This window comes from Pantherophis guttatus, chromosome 2 (assembly GCF_059756535.1).
Source record: "Pantherophis guttatus breed Tessera chromosome 2, ASM5975653v1, whole genome shotgun sequence".
Lineage (NCBI taxonomy): Eukaryota > Metazoa > Chordata > Lepidosauria > Squamata > Colubridae > Pantherophis > Pantherophis guttatus.
The window spans coordinates 15,987,425-16,007,206 of record NC_142064.1 but is presented as its reverse complement, the minus strand read 5'-3'; the positions used below and the strand labels follow the sequence as shown (position 1 = coordinate 16,007,206).

The 19,782-nt window shown below is 40.0% G+C and overlaps 1 protein-coding gene across 1 annotated transcript in view; it reads left to right on the top strand.

Annotated features, from left to right (window-relative positions):
• Positions 1–19,782, top strand: part of CCDC68 (coiled-coil domain containing 68) — a 55,408-nt gene that overhangs the window by 15,191 nt on the left and 20,435 nt on the right. The window contains exons 2-5 of the mRNA XM_034401534.3: positions 5,122–5,261; positions 7,613–7,699; positions 14,141–14,278; positions 19,465–19,590. Coding sequence (XP_034257425.2) covers positions 5,142–5,261; positions 7,613–7,699; positions 14,141–14,278; positions 19,465–19,590 — 471 coding nt within the window. The 5' untranslated portion in view covers positions 5,122–5,141. The remainder of the gene's footprint in view (positions 1–5,121; positions 5,262–7,612; positions 7,700–14,140; positions 14,279–19,464; positions 19,591–19,782) is intronic.

The window sequence follows — 19,782 nt, the reverse complement described above, 5'->3', positions numbered from 1 at the left end:
CCCTTGCTGGATCAGCTGATCTGCGGGCCGCAGTTAAGGGGCCCAGCAGTCATGAGGTGACCACACTTGCCACCTCCTGCACCTCAAAAAAATAAGACCGCCCTGAAAATAAGCCCAAGTGCTTATTTTCAAGCCTAAAAGAAAATAAGACCAGGTCTTATTTTCGGGGAAACACGGTAAGTGTAGGGTGTATCCTGGATTAAATAAACACAGACCTGACAATCAGGGACAAAATAAGTGATGGCTGTTGCAAGCTTCAAGTTGTTTTTCATTTCCCAGGTTTTAGGAAAAGCAGAAATGCATTGTTTTGGCCCAAGGTTAACTATATTAACAATATTTTATTTTATTTTTTATTTTAAGTACAGTGGTTTTATCGTTTCAATATTTTTTTAGTTTTTTAAAATGTTGAGTATTTTTACAAACTCCAAACCAAAGTATAAACTTGATAATAAATAATTTTATATCAACCATCATAATTCAATTTTCTGGAAAATGGAAGTGAGGAGACTAGTATTCGCCCGTGAATGAAATGATTCTGAGGAGCTGAATTACCAAAATGCTTCCTGGGGAGTCAATCAACACACTTCAATCATTTGACTCTAACGGTACATGAGCCAAAAACTAATAGTAAAAGCCAAAAACTAATAGTAATAGCAATACAATAACAATACTATTCCATCTATCAATTCAATGTCAAGTTATCATAACTCTTCAATAACTCTCCTTTATTTTTTAAAAATTTGTTTGCTGCCCATCTCGTTACAAGGCAACTCTTAATTTGCAAATGCTTTTTTTAAAAAAGATGAGTGTTCAATAATTGCATGAATATCAGAATAACAGAATAATAGAGTTGGAAGGGATCTTGGAGGTCTTCTAGTCCAACCTCCTGCTCAAGCAGGAAACCACATACCATCAGTGGTGGGTTGCCCCCAGTTCGGACCGGTTCGCAAGAACCAGTAGTAAAACTGGCCGGAGGCTCCGCCCACTGACCCGGATGTCATCATAGGTGATCTGCGCATGCGCAGAAGAGTGCGCGCGCTGGCACGATAATGGTAAGTAGAACCCAACCCTGCATACCATTCCAGACAAGTGGTTATCTAATCTCTTCTTAAAAGCCTCCAGTGATGGAGCACCCAAAACTTCTGAAGGCAAGCCATTCCGTTGGTTAATTGTTCTTACTGTTAGGGAATTTCTCCTTAGTTTTAGATTGCTTCTCTCCTTGATCAGTTCCATCCACTGTTTGTTTGTTTTTTTGTCTTGCCTTCTAGTGCTTTGGAAAATAGGGTGACCCTCTCTTCTTTGTGGCAGCCCTTCAAATATTGGAATACTATCATGTCACCCCTAGTCCTTCTTTTCATTAAACTAGACATACCCGGTTCCTGCAACCATTCTTTATATGTTTTAGCCTCCAGCCCCCTAATCATTTTTGTTGCTCTTTTCTGCACTCTTTCCAGAGTCTCTGCATCTTTTTTATAGTATGGTGACCAAAACTGGATGCAGTGTTCTAAATGTGGTTTTACTAAAATGTTATAAAATGGTACTAATACTTCACATCTTGATTCTATCCCTCTGTTAATGCAACCTAGAATTGCGTTGGTTTTTTTGGCTGTTGCCACACCTTGCTGGCTCGTATTTAAGTGGTTGTCCACTAGGACTCCAAGATCTCTCTCACACGTACTGCCATTGAGCTAGGTTTCACCTACTCTGCACCGGTACATTTGATTTTTCTTTCGATTTCATTTTCCCTCCCTCAATGACATATTCACAATCCAGCCAGCACCAGCCTGCAACCTTATACCCACCACAACAGCACTACAAACTAAGTGAGGAAGGGATCTAGCCCCCACGTGGCCGAGTTTATCTCCACATGGCCTCTGAACACTTGCTCAGGATTGTAGCCAAGCAAACTGCATGTTTCATCCAACATTAGATCGCATTACTGGTATCCAAAAAACCTGAGCGTCCCCAGATTAAATGATCACAGATAACTGGGCTACTACATTAAATAATAGCAATTTGCATTGAAGTATTTTAATATATATATATATATATATATATATATATATATATGGAAACATTTACTACCGTACGAATGTTCAATCTGGGTATCAGAAAACATTGCTGATATTAGTTCCATTTATAAATGACACTTTTGTATTTTAAAGATAAATGTTTAATAATATTGTTTTTAGAACAGAACAGAAATTCTATTGATTTAGTTATCAGACCATATCTAACATTGTCTTTAAAATGTGCGTTTAAATGCTGGAAGCTGAAGGCTCTGCAAATTTTTGTGACACAATCATATTCCACATCTGTGTTGTTTTGTGATGCATTGCCCAAATAAATTGCTCTCTGTTCCCCTAGATCAGTGATGGCTAACCTTTTTGCCGTCGCGTGCCAAAAATGGGGGAGCGCAGGGGGATCGCGTATGTGTGCGTGCCCACACCCATTATTTAATGCCCCCAATGCCCCGCCCCCTGTGCATGCATGCACTCCCCCGCTTTTGGCACGTAATGGCATAAAGGTTGCCGGTGGGCCCGGTAGGCCCATTTTCGCCCTCCCCAGGCTCCAAGAAAGCCTCTGGAGCCTGGGGAGGGTGAAAACGGCCTCCCGCACACCCCAGAGACCCTCCGTAGGCCAGAAATGGCCAGTTTCCCGACTTCCGGTGGGCTCAGAAGGCCCAAAAATCAGCTGTCTGGCATGCGCACACATGCTGGAACTGAGCTAGGGCAAAGCTCATGTGCCCACAGATATGGCTCTGTGTGCCACCTGTGGCACGCGTGCCATAGGTTCGCCATCACGGCCCTAGATTGTATAATAACTAGTGAGACCCCTGCTGAGTTCACTTCAACTGGGTTTTACGATAAAGATGGTTCTACTATGTTTTCCTGAAAATAAGACCTCCCCTGAAAATAAGCCCTCCCCGAAAATAAGCCCTCCCCGAAAATAAGACCTCCCCAAAAATATTTAACTGCATGCACAGCCAGTCCCCCCATTTCCTCTGGTTAGGGTTATGGAGACAGAGCTGAAAATCAGGTAAGATGGCAAGAGGATCCCTGTCTCACTCCATGCGCCTCAAAATAATAAGACCTCCCCGAAAATAAGGCCACGTGCTTATTTCCGGGTTCAAAAAAATACAAGAAAGGGTCTTATTTTTGGGGAAACACGGTATATCATGAACTGAATCTTAGGATAGCTTATATTTCAGTCCAGTTGCCAGTGTGTGTGTTTGTTGTTCTAATTCAGAATATGATGCCAGATGACCGGTGCAAGTTCTGCTTGGACCTTTCTCTGGTCAGCATCTGTAGCTGACTAGATTGGCAGCTCAATCTGATAGGATGCTTCGGACAGGCCATGTATTTTAGACAACTCTGTCCTTCAACAAAAGCAAATGGTTCACCAATACTTCTGTTCTTCCCAGGTTTGACCTCTTCAGTTAGTCATCTTGTCAGCTTAATAGTAGGACTGGCCATCCAAGTTAATAAACTGAAGAGGATACTTTTATTTAACTCTGAAAAACAACCGGAAGACAAAAGGAAGAGGTTATTATTTTAGGTCTATCATGATCCTAAGCCAGAGGTGGATGGATGATACATGCTCTTGAATACCAGCTCCTAATTCCATGGTCAGCAATGTGGCAGGAAGGTTAGAACAGCTCAGAGACATCTGGAAGGTCATATATTGAAGGTAGGAGTGAACAATATATGACCTTCCAGATGTCTCTGAGCTATTCTAACCTTCCTGCCACATTGCTGACCATGGAATTAGGAGCTGGTATTCAAGAGCATGTATCATCCATCCACCTCTGGGAAGAACGGAAGTATTGGTGAATCATTTGCTTTTGTTGAAGGACAGAGTTGTATAAAATACATGGAAACAATCAATATAAATCGTAAGGATACAAGCAACAAAGTTACAGCCATGCAGTTGTTTTGGTGTGTGGTGCTCTATAGCAACAAGAACGGTTTTTCCCTGGACGCCATCACTCTGATAAACAAATAATTCCCTCAACACTGTCAAACTATTCACTAAGCCTGCATTACTATTACTATTAGTCTTCTCATCGTTCCTATCACCCATCTACTCCCACTTATGACTGCATGACTGTAACTTTGTTGCTTGTATCCTTACGATTTATATTGATTGTTTCCTAGTATGATTTGAGTGCTTGTTTGTACCCTATGACTATCATTAAGTGTTGTACCTTATGATTCTTGACGAATGTATCTTTTCTTTTCTTTATATGCACCAAAAACAAATTCCTTGTGTGTCCAATCACATTTGGCCAATAAAGAATTCTATTCTATTCTTTTTAAATTCCATTTGAGTTTTATTGGGTTTTAACAAACAATTTTTATTCAACTCTTGTGCATAACTGTGACTATTTACATATCATCACATAATATTCTCCTATACTCTATATAATTTTACAAAATCTACTATCGCTTATTTCCCCTTTTTTCTATCTTCAATCCAATTATACAATTTCTCCCATATTATGTAAAATATGGGAGAATCCATCTGTCCTTTCAGTTCCAATGGCATTTTATCCATCTCAGCGCAAGCTAATATCTTTCTAATTATTAGATCTTCGGAGGGTGTGTTCGAACTTCTCCAACATTGCGCAAATGCCAATCTTGCCACCGTTGTCATATGTAGAATAATATATGTTGTCATTTTTTCATATTTCTTTTTCATTATTCCTAGAAGAAACAATTCTGTTGTATATTCTATCTGGAAGCCTGTTACTTCCTGTATACAAGAATTCTATTGTATTCTATTGTATTCTATTGTATTCTATTGTATTCTATTCTATTTCTATTTCTATTTCTATTTCTTTTCCTTTCCTTTCCTTTTCCTTTCCTTTCCTTTCCTTTCTTTTCCTTTCTTTTCCTTTCCTAAAAATTTTATAAGATAAATCAACTCAAGAACTTGGGAATTCAACTGGGAAAGTACTTTTCTTTACTAATTCAGAATGTACAAGTAGTACTTGACTTACAACAATTTGTTTAATGATCGTTCTAAGTTACAACAGCTCTGAAAAGGTGACTTATGATGGTGTTTCACACCTATTTTTTTATATTTATTTTGGTATTCATCTGTGGTCTTTTGATGCAGATTATCTCCAAACTTGGATAATGTCTACTGCCTTAATGGTGACACATCATCTGAGAGAGAACACAGAGAGAGCAGAACATTTCCTCTTTTGTGGATCTACCTTGTCTGAGATTATTGAAGAAACAGAATATATTAAAAAGGTACGGATTTTTTTATGAACACGTAACAAAACCAGATCCACTGGTCTATGCTGTTCAACTAAATGTCTGGGATGGACAGTCCAAGATCTCAAGGAATGTTGCCTTAAGTTATTTAAGATCCTTTTAAATGGCAGTGATAAAGCACTATTGTGGATAAAACATGCGAACTGAGTGTGTGCCCCCATATACACACAAAACTCACTTACTCATGTGTTTTACCCAGAACAGTACTTTAGCAAAGATAATTAATGATAGCCACACACATATATTGATTTGCATATTATGTTTGATTGCCTTGCATCTCCCTTGGACTGCAAGGCGATCAAACCGGTCAGTCCTAGAAGAGATCAACCCTGACTGCTCTTTAGAAGGCCAGATCCTGAAGATGAAACTCAAATACTTTGGCCACTTAATGAGAAGGAAGGACTCACTTGAGAAGAGCCTAATGCTGGGAACGATGGAGGGCAAAAGAAGAAGGGAACGACAGAGAACGAGGTGGCTGGATGGAGTCACTGAAGCAGTCGGCGTGAGCTTAAATGGACTCCGGGAGATGGTAGAGGACAGGAAGGCCTGGAGGAACGTTGTCCATGGGGTCACAATGAGTTGGACATGACTTCGCAAATAACAACAACATTATGTCTAGATCAAGAATATTAGAAAATAGTCCTACCAGCAAGAAGTTTGTTGGGTATGTTTAGCCTTGAGAATTAATAACTGAGTGGGGGAAATACAATCTTCTCCTTCATTGTCCACAATGCAGGATACAAAATAATTATTTGAAGTTACAGGAAGACAGATCCTGGTTGAATATTAGAAAAAAATAATAATGGACAATGGACAGTGGGACACTTTTCTAGAAGAGGTCATTAATGCATGTCTTCAAACAGAGTCTAGATAGTGATTTGTCATGGAGTTTAAATTTGGGTTCCTGCTGTGAGCAAAGGATTGAGACTTTTCAGTTCTGTTAGTTTAATTTTAATTAAAAAAACATTTAAAGAATAAAATGAATGGCCCCGGAAAGGGAAAAAGAAGAGGAAAGAGGGCAAAAGTGTATGGAAAATAAACTATCAGTAAATATTGAGAGACTTTACAATTGTTATAATATTTAAAATACGTTACAGGTAGTCTTCGACTTACAATCACAATTTAGCCCAAAATTTCTGTTTTTAAGTGAGACAGTTGTTAAGTGAGTTTTGTCCCATTTTCTTGCCACAGCTATTAAGTGAATCACTGCACTCAATAAGTTAGTAGCACAGTTGTTAAGTGAATCTGATTTCTCCGTTGACTTTGCTTGTCAGGTGGTCACAAAAGGGGATCACATGACCCTGGGACACAGCAACGGTCATAAGTATGAACTAGTCGCCAAGCATCTGAAATTTGATCACATGCGCATGGGGTTGCTACAAAACAGAGGTGAAATCCTACCGGTTCGGACTGGTTCGGATAAACCGCTAGGGATTATTGGCATCAGTTCACCGAACTGGTAGTAATCACCCCACGCCTGGCCGGTCATTGCTCACCTCTTCTGGCCACTCGATATTCCACAGAATTCAATGTTAAATGTAGCAGAGAGAATGCTAACTTTTCTCCCTCCATTCAGAATTGAGCTGCTGCAGCCTGTCCCTTTAAGGTAGTCCCCAGGAGGGACGGGGCCGGGAGGGAACCATAAAGGGAGCAGTTGCTCCGTTCTGAATGGAGGGAGAAAAGTTAGCATTCTCTCTGCCACAGAATCCAATGGTTAAATGCAGCAGAGAGAATGCTAACTTTTCTCCCTCCATTCACAATGGAGCTGCTGCAGCCTGTCCCTTTTAAAGTAGTCCCCAGGAGGGAGGGGGATGGGGGCAGCAGCTGGAATGGAGCCGTTTTTGGGGAAGGGGATTTTCCTGCCTGTCATCCATTCCTCAATCTCAGCACAGACTGAGGGAAGGATGGTAGACAGGAATATTCCCCTTCCCATTTTCCTGCCATTTGCGACAAGGAGTGGCCGGGAGGAGAGGGGCTGGTGAGGAGCCCCTCGATGTGAGTGATGTCGAGTTGGCCATGCCCACCTAGTCACATGACCTCCCCCCAACAAACCACGCCCACAGAACTGGAAGGGTTTTTTTTTTTAATTTCACCACTGCTACAAAGATCTTAAATGTGAAAAATGGTCATAAGTCACATTTTTCAGTGACGTTGTAACTTTGAACAGTCACTAAATGAACTGTTGCAAGTCGAGGTCTACCCATATTCTTGATTGGTATTACATTATTTATAAACATTAAAACAGCTTCTTGGTGGCTATCTTTACATCAGACATTTTCCTCGTAAAAACCATAAACATTTCAGGTTGTTTTTTTCCCCCCCTGCAGATTCGTTCCACGCTAGCAAAAGTTCAGCCTCTGTTATTTAAAAAGGAATTCAACCATAGCATTGAAAATGGCACGCTGGATTCAAAGGTATGAAAGATTTTCTGTGTCGTACAGACCAATAAGATAGATATGTTCTGCACAATAGCATGGATGACCTTCAGACTTGTGATAGCCACTCGGTCAGGGGTGCTTTTCAGCAGGTTCTGACAGGTTCTAGAGAAACAGTAGCAGAAATTTTGAGTAGTTTGGAGAACCAGCAAATACCACCTATGGCTGGCCCCAGAGTGGAGTGGGAATGGAGATTTTGCAATATCCTTCCCCTAGGAGTGGGGAGGAAATGGAGATTTTGCAGTATCCTTCCCCTGCCACGCCCACCAAGCCACACCATGCCCACTAAGCCATGCCCACAGAACCGGTAGTAAAAACATTTGAATTCCACCACTGATCCAAATTATGTTCATCAGACCAATCCACTCTCACCCGGCATTCAACACACTATCAAACTCACCAAATCTATACTATCCTTTAGGTTTATCCTATTTTTCCTTCCTTTGAAATGACCAAGGATAGATAGATACAAATGCTGGCTAAAGTATTGGTTACCCTCTACTTTTTCCCCCAGAATCCCCAATTCTCTTCCTCTTTTGGAAAGACAAGCAGCTGAGCTTCTCTTGTGCCCATCCAATACAGAGGTCACATGGTGTCATCCAGGAAACGAGCACCATTTTGGGAGGGTTTGAATCACAAGAATTCTGGCTGCTCCCAAAATGGTGCCTATTGTAGTATGTTACCATGTGACTCTTCTATAGGAAGTCTGCAAGGTGCATCTGCTGTTTCTCCTTGGGAAAGACAATCTTTGGAAGATTGAAAGTGAGGCATGGTGGGGCAGGAAGTAGGCCTAAACCCATGGTGGTGCAGTGGTTAGAATGCAGTATTGCAGGCTAACTTTGCTGACTGCCAGCTGCCAGCATTTCAGCAGTTCGAGTCTCACCGGCTCAAGGTTGACTCAGCCTTCCATCCTTCCAAGATCGGTAAAATGAGGACCCATATTGTTGGGGGCAATATGCTGACTCTGTAAACTGCTTAGAGAGGATTGTAAACACTGTGAAGGAGCATATAAGTCTATTGCTATTGCTAAAATTTATGGGGAGCCAGCCTGTTGGAAGGTAGGCCCAAGGATCCCACAGGGGCAGGGTGCGGAGAGGGGGGAGATAATAATAATAATAATAATAATAATAATAATAATAATAATAATAATAATAATAATAATAACAACAACAACAACAACAACAACAATAATAATAATAATAATAATAATAATAATAATAATAATAATAATAATAATAATTTTATTTCTATACCGCCCTTCTCCCAAAGGACTCAGGGCAGTGTACAGCCAATTTAAAAACACAAGACACAACAATGATTAAAAATTAAAATAATTAAATAGATTTGGCCGATTTAAAACCCCAAAAATTTAAAATACCCCAATTTAAAATTATTATGTATTTAAAATTATTATTAAGATAGACAGTTGGGGCAACTGCGACATCCCTATAGTCAGTTGTAAAGATGAGCAGATTGCCAAACACCCAAATTTTGTTCACATCATTGCAGGGTTGCCGCATTGGCCATAACTTTGGGTGCAGCTCATAAGTCCCTTTGTTCAGCACTATAATAATTTTGAATAGTTGCTGAATGAATGGCCATAAAATCTACCAGTAATGGTTTGTGTGCTTGAAGCCATAACAAAGGATCTGGAAAACTACTTGGCATATGATAGAATGGACAGAATCTCCATGCATCAGTTTCAAAATTCACATCACTTGGAATGGCAGAATGTTTCAATAGTAATTTTAGCTGTTCTAGATCGTTAGGAACGATTGTCCCAGATATGCCTTTTCCAAAGTTCTGAAGAAGATTCCTGGATGAGAAGCGAAACATTTTCAAAGCAAAATAAAAACAAAAAACAAGTTAAGTATAGTTGCCTTTTGGAAAGAACACCTTTGGGACAACCATGACCTTAATGATGGAGTATCTACATAGACACTTGGGAAGGATCCAGTGATCAAAAATACTAGATCTAGTCAGAACCATCTGGTAGACTATATGTAAATAAGAACAACATTTTCAGCATTAACTCCTGGGCATTGTCTGGACTAGTTCCTGTAGTTTTCTTTGCAAGATTTGCAAAAATTGCTTGCTGTTTCCTTCTTCCTAGAGCTGAAACAGAAGGACTGGTCCAGGGTCCGCCTATCTGGTTTCATGCCTTTTGCAGAATGCAGAATCTCTGATTTTCTAGCCCAGTGTGTTACCAACTGCACCAAACTGACTCTTGATAATGCAGTACCGTGGCTACTTTTCTTCTTCTCCTTTTTTTTAAAAATATATATATATATATATATTATTTATAAGTCTAAACTAAACAGAACAATGAAACGTATAAAACATAAAAACATATAAATATCCATTTCAATACATGTCCAGTTTGTCGCAATTATAATATACATTTCTCTTTGTATTTTGACTCTTCCTTATTTGGTCATTCCCTTTTATCTATCTAATATTGATCTTTGTTGACCTATGTCTGTTCTTTGTTTCCATCATATTATATTTGGTCATTTTATTTACTTCCTATTGCTTCATCTCTTTCCTATCTTTCAACCAACTATACCACTTTTCCCATACTAAGTAAAAGTCATGTTCTTCCTTATTTTGTAATTCCTTTGTGAGTCTATCTAATTCCGCACATTCCATAATTTTATTGATTACTTTATCTGGTGTTGGTATATCACTACTCACCATGGCTACTTTTCTTTATTCTACTTTATTGTCATTGCACCTTGTACAATGAAATTAAATACCATCTTCAGTGTACATTATAACAATAAAAATAAAACACAAACACACATCCTTCACATTCTATACAATTGAACTGAAAACCTGATATTGCTTTAATATTGCACACTATACAGTCAAATTCAATATAATTACTGCTCTGGGATAGGAGCTGTTTTTCAGCCTATTTGTCCTTGTTTTTATTATCCTGTACTGTCTGCCAGATGGCATTAGTTTAAAAAAAGGGTGCCCAGGATGAGATGGATCTTTAAGAACGTTTTGAACTTTCTTAAGGCAGCGGGAGCTATAAAGCTCTTCCAAGGAGGGGAGAGGGCAACCAATGATCCTCTGGGCAATGACGTTAACCCTCTGGAGTGCTGTCCTATCTGCTACTGTGCAATTGGCACATTGAGCAGTAAGTTAAGATACTCTCTATAGTGCAGCGGTAGAAGGTCACCAACAGTTTTTCATTCAGTTGTTGCTTCCTGAGAAGTCTCAGGTAGTATAATCTCTGCTGGGCCCTTTTGACCAATGCTGCAATGTAAGCACTCCAGGTCAGGTCCTCTTTTATGATAACACCCAGAAACTTGCCCTTCTGCATGGAGATTTGCTGATTAATGCCCACTTCTTGATTCTCTCCAATTTTTACCAAACTCAACCTGCCCCTGTACATTTTAAGGAAAAGTTTCTAAAGGGGACTCCGGTACTCCATAACTCATGTGCTGTGCATTTTGTCTCGCTAGCAAAATAGCAATATTGACAATTTGTCCTATAACCCCGGTGCTCCTTAAGCAAAAGTTACAGGCTCTTGTGAATTCATAAAGCATGTTAAGGCATTTTTGGCTTTTTATATGCCTAATTTCCCTGTTCTGCAAAGCTTGTCAGAATGAGTTTGCAGCCTGATGCATTCTTCCAAGTACTAATTAATCTAGTAGGCAGAGAAGATTGCCCTAAGGGAATTGGGGCTGTTATTTATCAGGTCTGTTGTGCCAATGCTTTCAAAAAATAAAACCCTGGGGAGCTGAGCAAATAGAACATGATATTTTACTGCATGGGTTGAGAAGTGGGGGGGAAAAACATTTTTGCTAGAAGTTTAAATTCTCCTGGATTCAGTTCATGGGTGAAAGTACAGGTGAAACATTTGACCTCAAAAATTCATGCTATCTATTCTCCAGTGATGTCTGTCTACCAATCACTCAGGTCTAGTCTAAAGATGTCACAGAACTTGCAGCTACATTGGGCCCAAGAAAAATTGAGGCCCTAAAAGCAGAGCAACAGGCAGAAGTGAGTTATGGGTGAAACCTAAGGAAATGATAGCAAATATGCAGCCTACTCCACCACTTCACCTTTAAGAAAGACATATTAGCCAATGGGTTGACTGTGGTGGCAGGATTATGAGCAGAACAGTCTAGTCATTGACTAAGTTAGCTTCCTAGTTGAGTTATAGGATCATCTGGGTGTCCATCTCTTAGAGAATTTATTGTCTTTGCCGCTTGCGTCATCTCTGTCACTCACGGGATACCACGGGCGAAGGAAATGGAGGCCCCAGAGTTCTGGAGGACTGCTGAACTCAACGGGACATGCCTTTCTTACTTGATCCTGATGCCTCCTTGGATCCTAGTGTTATTTTTATCCCGGACGAGCCCCCAAGACTGTGATAAACAGTCAACTTTGCTACTTTCAATAACTTGAAAGTAGCAAAGAATTTTATTGACGTATTTGCAAATATGGGCCCTGCAAAGGTGAACACAGAACAAGGCATACATCAGCTTTTTATCTCTTTTCACAGACACATTTCCACCCCCTCCCCTTTTCCTGTTTAAAACATGCAGCTTATTTCTCTCCCTTATAGCTCCCAAAAGCACCCCTTTGCTTTTTGTTTTTCAGCATTGCATCCTTTTGAAGCGCTCAGTCTATTTCCCTCGTTCCCTTTGCCTGTTTCTTCACAGTTTTAACCTACTTAAACTTTTATTGCCCCTCTTGTTCCCTGCTTGCGGTTACAGCTGGTTTGACATTTAGCTTATTACCTGTTATATGTTTTTAAAAGCAGCTTATAGTTTTTCTGGTTACATGCATTTTATGCTAAGCATTTTAGAAACAATACATACTCCATTTTGTTTTACATATAATGATTATATTGATTATATATTTCATATATCCTGATTTGTTTATTCACTATTGGCCAGTAGTAACATCAGGCTACTATAGAGAAAGAGCCTGGAGCAAATGGATCACCAGCTTTTTATTATAAACATTTTGAAGATGAATTACCACAATCACTGCAACATATGATGATGAACATATGATACCAGACATTGGGTAGAGGCCAATACATAATACACAAATTCAAGATTTGACCTCCTAACAAATTATTGCCCAATATCACTACTGAATAATAGTTATAAGTTATTTACAATGATTTTAGGTGAGAAAATGAAGATGGTTTTACATGACTTTATTTATGAAGATCACTGTGTTTTTTAACCTAGAGGTGTGGTGTCCTAGAGATTGTGAACTCTTGCCTCACAATCAGGACACTGTGAGTTCGATCCTAGGTAGAGGCAGATATTTCTCTCTCTGGGCACAAGGCGGATATATCTGCTGAAACAATCTCCAAATTGGTGACAGGTAGGGCATCTGGGCCAGTAAACACTCAGCTCCATTCAGTTGTCCCACCAGAAGTTGGCAAATGGGCTGTTTCTGGCCTCCGGAGGGCCTCCGGGGGGTGGGGTGGGGAAGGCCATTTTAGCCCTCCCCAGACTCCTAGAATGGCACTGGAGGCTGGGGAGAGAGAAAAACAGGCCTTCCCCACTACCCCCTGAGGCCCTCTGGAGGCAGGAAACAGTGTGTTTCCCTACTTCTAGTGGTGCCAGAAGGCCTGAAAATTAGCTGGCCGGTGCGCGCATGCACGCCGAAGCTGGACTCACGTGCCCACGGATGTAGCTATGCGTGCCACCTGTGGCATGCATGCCATAGGTTCGCCATCACGGCTTTAGGGGAAGCACAATAAATCTGACACATTATAGTTTATTTATTAGATTTATACCATAGTTTTATTGTAGAGGTTGCATGCATAATGCTTCTGCCTCCTATTTAGCTATTGAATAGAATTCAAGACAACTTAGGTGGGGGGAAAAAATGTTTGATATTATAAAGAAATAATATTAGAGGATGTTAATCGTGGATGATAGGGCTGTCAATACATAATCAAAAGGAAACTTTGGAACTGCTAGATATTCTAGTGACAAATTATATTTCAAATGAGGATCTCTTAGTAAAATAATCCTGTTTGTTTTTCCACCCTGGGAAATCAAATGAGGGAAATAAAGGCTCTGAAAGACCTCATGTTGTTTTCAGTTTGGCATGGGTATATTATGGATGAACTATACTTCCATTAATAAAAAAAATATATATTATCGCCTGCATGCACTTTGGCTACATTTTTACAGCAAGTTTTGTTAACCATGCACACAAAAGAATATACTCCTTATTAAATTTCAGTATTGTGCAGTTCTATTAAGATTTTAGAGAATTTGAATAAATAATAAACTATATCTGTCACTTGCAGCAAATTGTAGAAATCAATTTAGTAAAAGGCAAGCAGAGTCAAAAAAAAAAAGGGGGACACAAAGAGAGAAATGGCAGAAACAGGGACAGCTGATTCATCCTTATTTCTTTTCTTCATTTTAGCTGCATTTTACAGAATCTGGACTGGTCCCTGATGAAGAGACTCTGTCTTCCAGTAACGAGGAGACCTTAAAAAAGATAGAAGTAATAGAAAAAGAATTATTATGGGTGAACAAAGACAACGAAAGGCTAAAGATGAAGGTGTGCTTTTATTTTTGGAAAAAAAGTAGTGTTGTATCTTGTATTTAAGATTAGTTTTGAAAGTTATTCGATTCTGTTAATACCAAGAAAGGAGAATATTTGTAGCTCAGGGTTGAAATGAGGTCCTTGGTGCTCTCTGAGTTTGCTTGTTTTCCTGCAGACGTTTCATTACCCTAACCTGTAACATCATCAGGGCTAGTAAGGAGTGCTGTTTCTGACAATTTATATTCTGGTGACTTGTCTGTCTATTTGGTTAGGGGTGTCTTAGAAATTCTTTGGTTGGGCTGTTTATTGATGGCTTTTTGGCAATTTCTTGATTGGAGTTGTTGTGACCCCGACTCCCGAGCCTGTCCTAACAGAGGAAGAGGACTCAGAAGGTGTTGGGGAGGAACTGACAAGGCCTCCCTCTCCAGGACCCTCCTTTCTGGCAATGCCTCAGGTTCCATCCGAAGGCCAGGAGAAATAGCCTGGGATGTGCCAGGAGGAAGGCATATAGGAGCACCAATTGATAGGGAGCGAGGATGATGAATCCTGGTTTGATCCCAAGCAGCGTCGGAGGGAGAAGCGTGCGCAGCAACGGAAGAGGTGTGGGAGGGCCAGAGATTGAGCTGAGACACGGAGCCATGCCTCACCAGGAATAAAAGTGGGTGGGATTGCTCTTCAGGCTTTGTGACGGACAAAGTTAAACCCTGAAAGTCACATCGTGATCTCTGAAATTCGGCTTGGATATATTTTGGACTGAACATTGACTAAACCCTTGTCTCGTGGATAATTTGTTGCTCCTGGAATGGACTGAAGATAAGTCCTCTTTTGCTTTATGGGAGTGAAAACGGTCTTGGCAGGCATTCGGCAGTTTGCTGCCAAAACCTTGGTCTGCCAAGAATTCTAATCTGTTTACCTAATAAAATATTGGCAGACGTGCTTGGTATTACGTTTGCCTGTGTGAGGAAGGGGGACAGAACAGGAGTGTTGCTTACTTGATTGTTGGTCCAAAATTGACCTTGGAGTTAATCTATACTGATCTGAGTGCTGATTACTAATGGAGAGGGGCTGGAGTCTTTTTCTCTTTTGGGCTGGTTGATTGCCTCTTTTGCATAGACTATAGACGTTGCTAATGTCAAAGTGTCTATTCATAGCCTTACAATAAAGCAGAATTAGTCCGTCCAGTTGAGTTTCCAGTCTGGTTTACCTGGGAGAGCTGGCATCAACTTCTGACTTCCTTCTCCCCATTGACTTCCCTTGTAGGAAAGTGGCAGGGAGGGTTGGAGGTGATGATTCTGTGATTGCAGCTAACTGCGCAGTGTGGCAGCACTGAGTGACCCCAGCTTTGCTAAATTACAATCCCGTGGGAGTCATGGCTCCCAGATTTTGGACACATTCTGTAAGTTGGCCAATTTGAGGCGCTGTGTTCCAAAAATTGTTGTCCTGTGATGCACTGTTTTGCCTAATTGAAGATTACAAACAATCAAACAGAAGAGTTTTGGTAGTAGGTAAGACTAACCAGTGAGCTGATGAAGTTTTCATGTGATACCAAGTTATTTAAAAGGGGAGAAGTATGTAAGCATCTAAAGAAACTTGGTTGACGACTATGGGAAACAAAATATTGGATGGAAACCTAGTATAAAATGCCAACGAACTGAAAGAATACAAGAACACTTTATGAGATCCATATTCTCTAGATTTAGAAGTGTTTCCATTGCTATGCCTTGGCTGCAGATTGGGTTGATTACCGTCAAAATGAAAGCTTGGTAACCAACCGTATTTTACTGTCTTGGAGCCTTTTTCCACAGAACTTCTGCACCTCTTATAAATTTAAAACTAGATAGTATGTAGCCGTGATGGCAAACAGAGCCTTCTCTGGCATGCAGAGCCCTCTCTCTGGGCCCACAAGCCATCGCTCCAGCTCAGCTCCACCGTACAAGCGCGCACATCTCCTGCTGGCCAGGTAGTTTTCGGGTCTCTGCCGCTCATGTGTGGGGAGTGGAGTGCATGCAAGAGACACGCATGCATGCGTGGGGGGTGGGGCACATGCCGGGGGGGTCACAAGTGTAAGCGCAGGGGTTGCGTGCACATGCATGTCGACAGGGCGCATGCAGGAAGATTGTGTGTGCATGTGCAGGGGTGGAGTGTGGGGGATCATGCGCATATGCGTAGGGGATGCACGCAGGGTGTAGCACATGCATGCATGGGGGTAGTGTGGGTGTGGGTGTCGCGCACGCATTGCATTATGGGTGTGCGCGCTTTCGGCACACAATGACAAAATGGTTAGACATCACTGGTATATAGCAATAACTAACAAACTTCCCGTTGGCATGTTCCCTGATTTCCTTATGGGTTATAACAATAACATGGAGCTTATTAAACAAATGTTAGAAGACATTGAACATAACTTAGGAAGGGCCTCCAGGTTATAGTGTCTCCTTAGTGAAGCAAAGGTACACAACCTGCACATTATTTAAATTAGCCTATATCCACTACTAATGGGCTTTTTTCTAGAACACATTTTATTGCTTTCCCTTCTGTAATTATTGATGACAGATAGAAAGGAAATCCCTGTGGCACTTAAGTAATGCCCTTGAACTTTGGTGAACCAGAAACCCTAGAATTAATTTTTCTGCAGAGTTTATGGAGAACTGCATTGCCAGTCTGATGTAGTCCTTTCTTAGCTCTAGGAAGCAAACATTGGAAAAACTTGCCAAAAAACAACAACAACTCTGCAGGGATTTGTCAGGAGCCAAGAATGACTTGAAGATGCACATGTGCAACACACACAAACACACATACACTAAGGAAAATTTGTCCTCTAATGAAAATATTCCCTGACCACCTTTGTCAATGGTACCTAGCAGTGGTGGGTTTCAAAATTTTTACTACCGGTTCTGTGGGTGTGGCTTGGTGGGCGTGGCATGGCTTGGTGGTCGTGGCAGGGGAAGGATACTGTAAAATGTCCATTCCCACCCCAATCCAGGGGAAGATTACTGCAAAATCCCCCTTTCCTCCCGATCAGCTGGGACTTGGGAGGCAGAGAATAGATGGGGGTGGGGCCAGTCAGAATTTTTACTACCGGTTCTCTGAACTACTCAAAAATTTCGCTACCGGTTCTCCAGAACTGGTCAGAGCCTGCTGAAACCCACCTGTGATACCTAGTAGTTTTTTTCAACGATAGATATCTTGATACCCCCCTTTTTAATTGCTACATTTTCTGCCATAGCCATAAGGCTGCATCCTATCACGATCTGTTAATAGAAGTAGACTGAAAAGTAGAACCAATGATCATGGCGGAACGAAGAGCCGGTGAGTGGACAGGCTGTTCAATAATTGCTCTCCAGACAAGGAGACGACTTGAGATTGCCCACAGGTGCTCCAGACAGCTGTTCCTCATGAGGAAACTGCAAGATACCAATCCCCAAGAGGTTTAACGCTATGAGAGACAAAGGAATCGCCATCTTGGTCAACCCACAATTGGCACCCTTGAAAGGACATTGAGTTCACTTACTTTGTTTTATTTTGAGCATTTTTTGGAAGTTGCTATTAACAGCTGTTCAGCAATTAGGAACGTTTGGATTGACGTTTGGAGTTTTACAGCACCCAGTGAACTTCCTTCAATCCTTAGTAAAGAAGTTTTAACTCCAACTTTAAAAACATACTTCTTTTGGAATTGACAGCAAAAGGGGTGATTAAAACTTCGATTTTAGAAAGTTACAAGTAGACTAAGCGTTCAGATAAGTATGAAATAAGATTTTGGAATTAACTATAAAGAATACTTCCTGAGGAAACATGTTTTTGCATTGTTTTTGTTTTTTTAAATAAAGATTTTTAAAACTGGGCACTAAGGGGAACTACAAAGAATCAAAGGTTATAATTAAAAGAGAACACTTGCTGGACTTTCAATTACAGAATGAAGCAAAATATTTTAACTTTGGATCGATTAAAGTATAGTTTTGAACACAGGACCACAGAAGTTAATTTTAAAAGTTTCTGCCTCAATAGATAGACTGTATCTAAAAGATGTTATGGAAGAGGAGCAGGTTTTACAGACATGATCTGAGACTGAATTGAAAGTGGATTTTTACAAGACTTTACACTGGACATACAAATGAAACCGGCTGATATCTTAATAATCAAAAGGGATACACAAACAACAAACCAAGAGTGTGACCAGCATCATTCTCCTCCATTGAATTTACAAAAGAGGCTTGTTAAAGTTTTGAAGAATTTTGTGAGAAAGGACAAACAAGAAATGAAAAGAAATCAAATTCTATGACATCATTTGAAGGGATTAAAGATTAAGATTGTTAGAAGGAAAAGAAAAGAATATAAAGTTGGGATTTTGTTTAATCAAAGTTAAGATGCATTTATCTCAGCAACTCTTAATGGATTTCTGCTGACAGGCTGAAATGATGAGGCTTTATGGATTGGTTTATAGATAAGAGATAGGATATGGAAAGAAGAGATTATGTGTTGTTTCTAAGGGGTGATAAATTACTAAATTGCTTATACTCATGATGAAGGTGGGAAGTCGGTTCTTTATATTTTTTGTTTTTCTTTGCTTATTTTTTAATGTCTTTTTCTATTTTTTCCTCCCCCCCCCACTTTTTACTCTCTCTTTTTATTCTTCTATTTTCAGTTTGTATTAGTTTTCATTGTTGTAATTATATTTAATAAAATGACTATATAAAAAAGAACTTACCATGTATTAAACAGTTATGGTGCTGTATTTCTGAAAAGTACCAGCATTGTTTCAACCTATTTTATTCATTCAATTTTCATATATGACTTTGGCTGGCTTACACACTTAAAAACAAAGCACAATAAATAGTTATAAATAGAAAACTAAAATGAAAACCATTAAAAATAAGTTAAAATGTTAAAACTTAATTTGCAGGAGAGTAAATCCATGCAATGACTAACAATATAAGCAACTAACAAGCGCCATACATTTTGTACTGGTTTTGGACCATAATAAAGATACCATTATTAAATGCTGAATTAAAATAGGCCTTGCCTCTCTTCTCAATATGTCTAATCATAATCTTTCAAATTACAACACAATATTTCATACTGAGAACTTATTTCCATGGCATGTGATACTCTTAATATGGCACGTGGTCCCTTTTTTGAAGAAGAGGAACAGTTGTCCCTCCTCAAATGATTTAAATAATCTGTTTTCACTGTGTCTTTTTCAGCTTGAAGCTTTAAGGGCAGCTGGTGCCCAGTGTGTGAAGCATAGCTCCCAAAAGCTCCAGGAGAATTACACAAAACGCTCTGAAGATATGAAGAAAAGACAAGAAGGAATCATAAATAAAATGAAGGTATGAAACGTAAGTTTGGTGTAGTGTTTAAGGCACCGAGGGGGAAACTAGGAGATTGTGAGATCTAGTTCTGCCTTAGAAATGAGGCCATCTGGTGGTGGAGGCATCTGCCATAGGAACGAGGGTATCTGAGTCGTAGGAAGAAGATAAGGACAAACCACTTCTGAAATCACCCCAAGAAAATTGCAGATA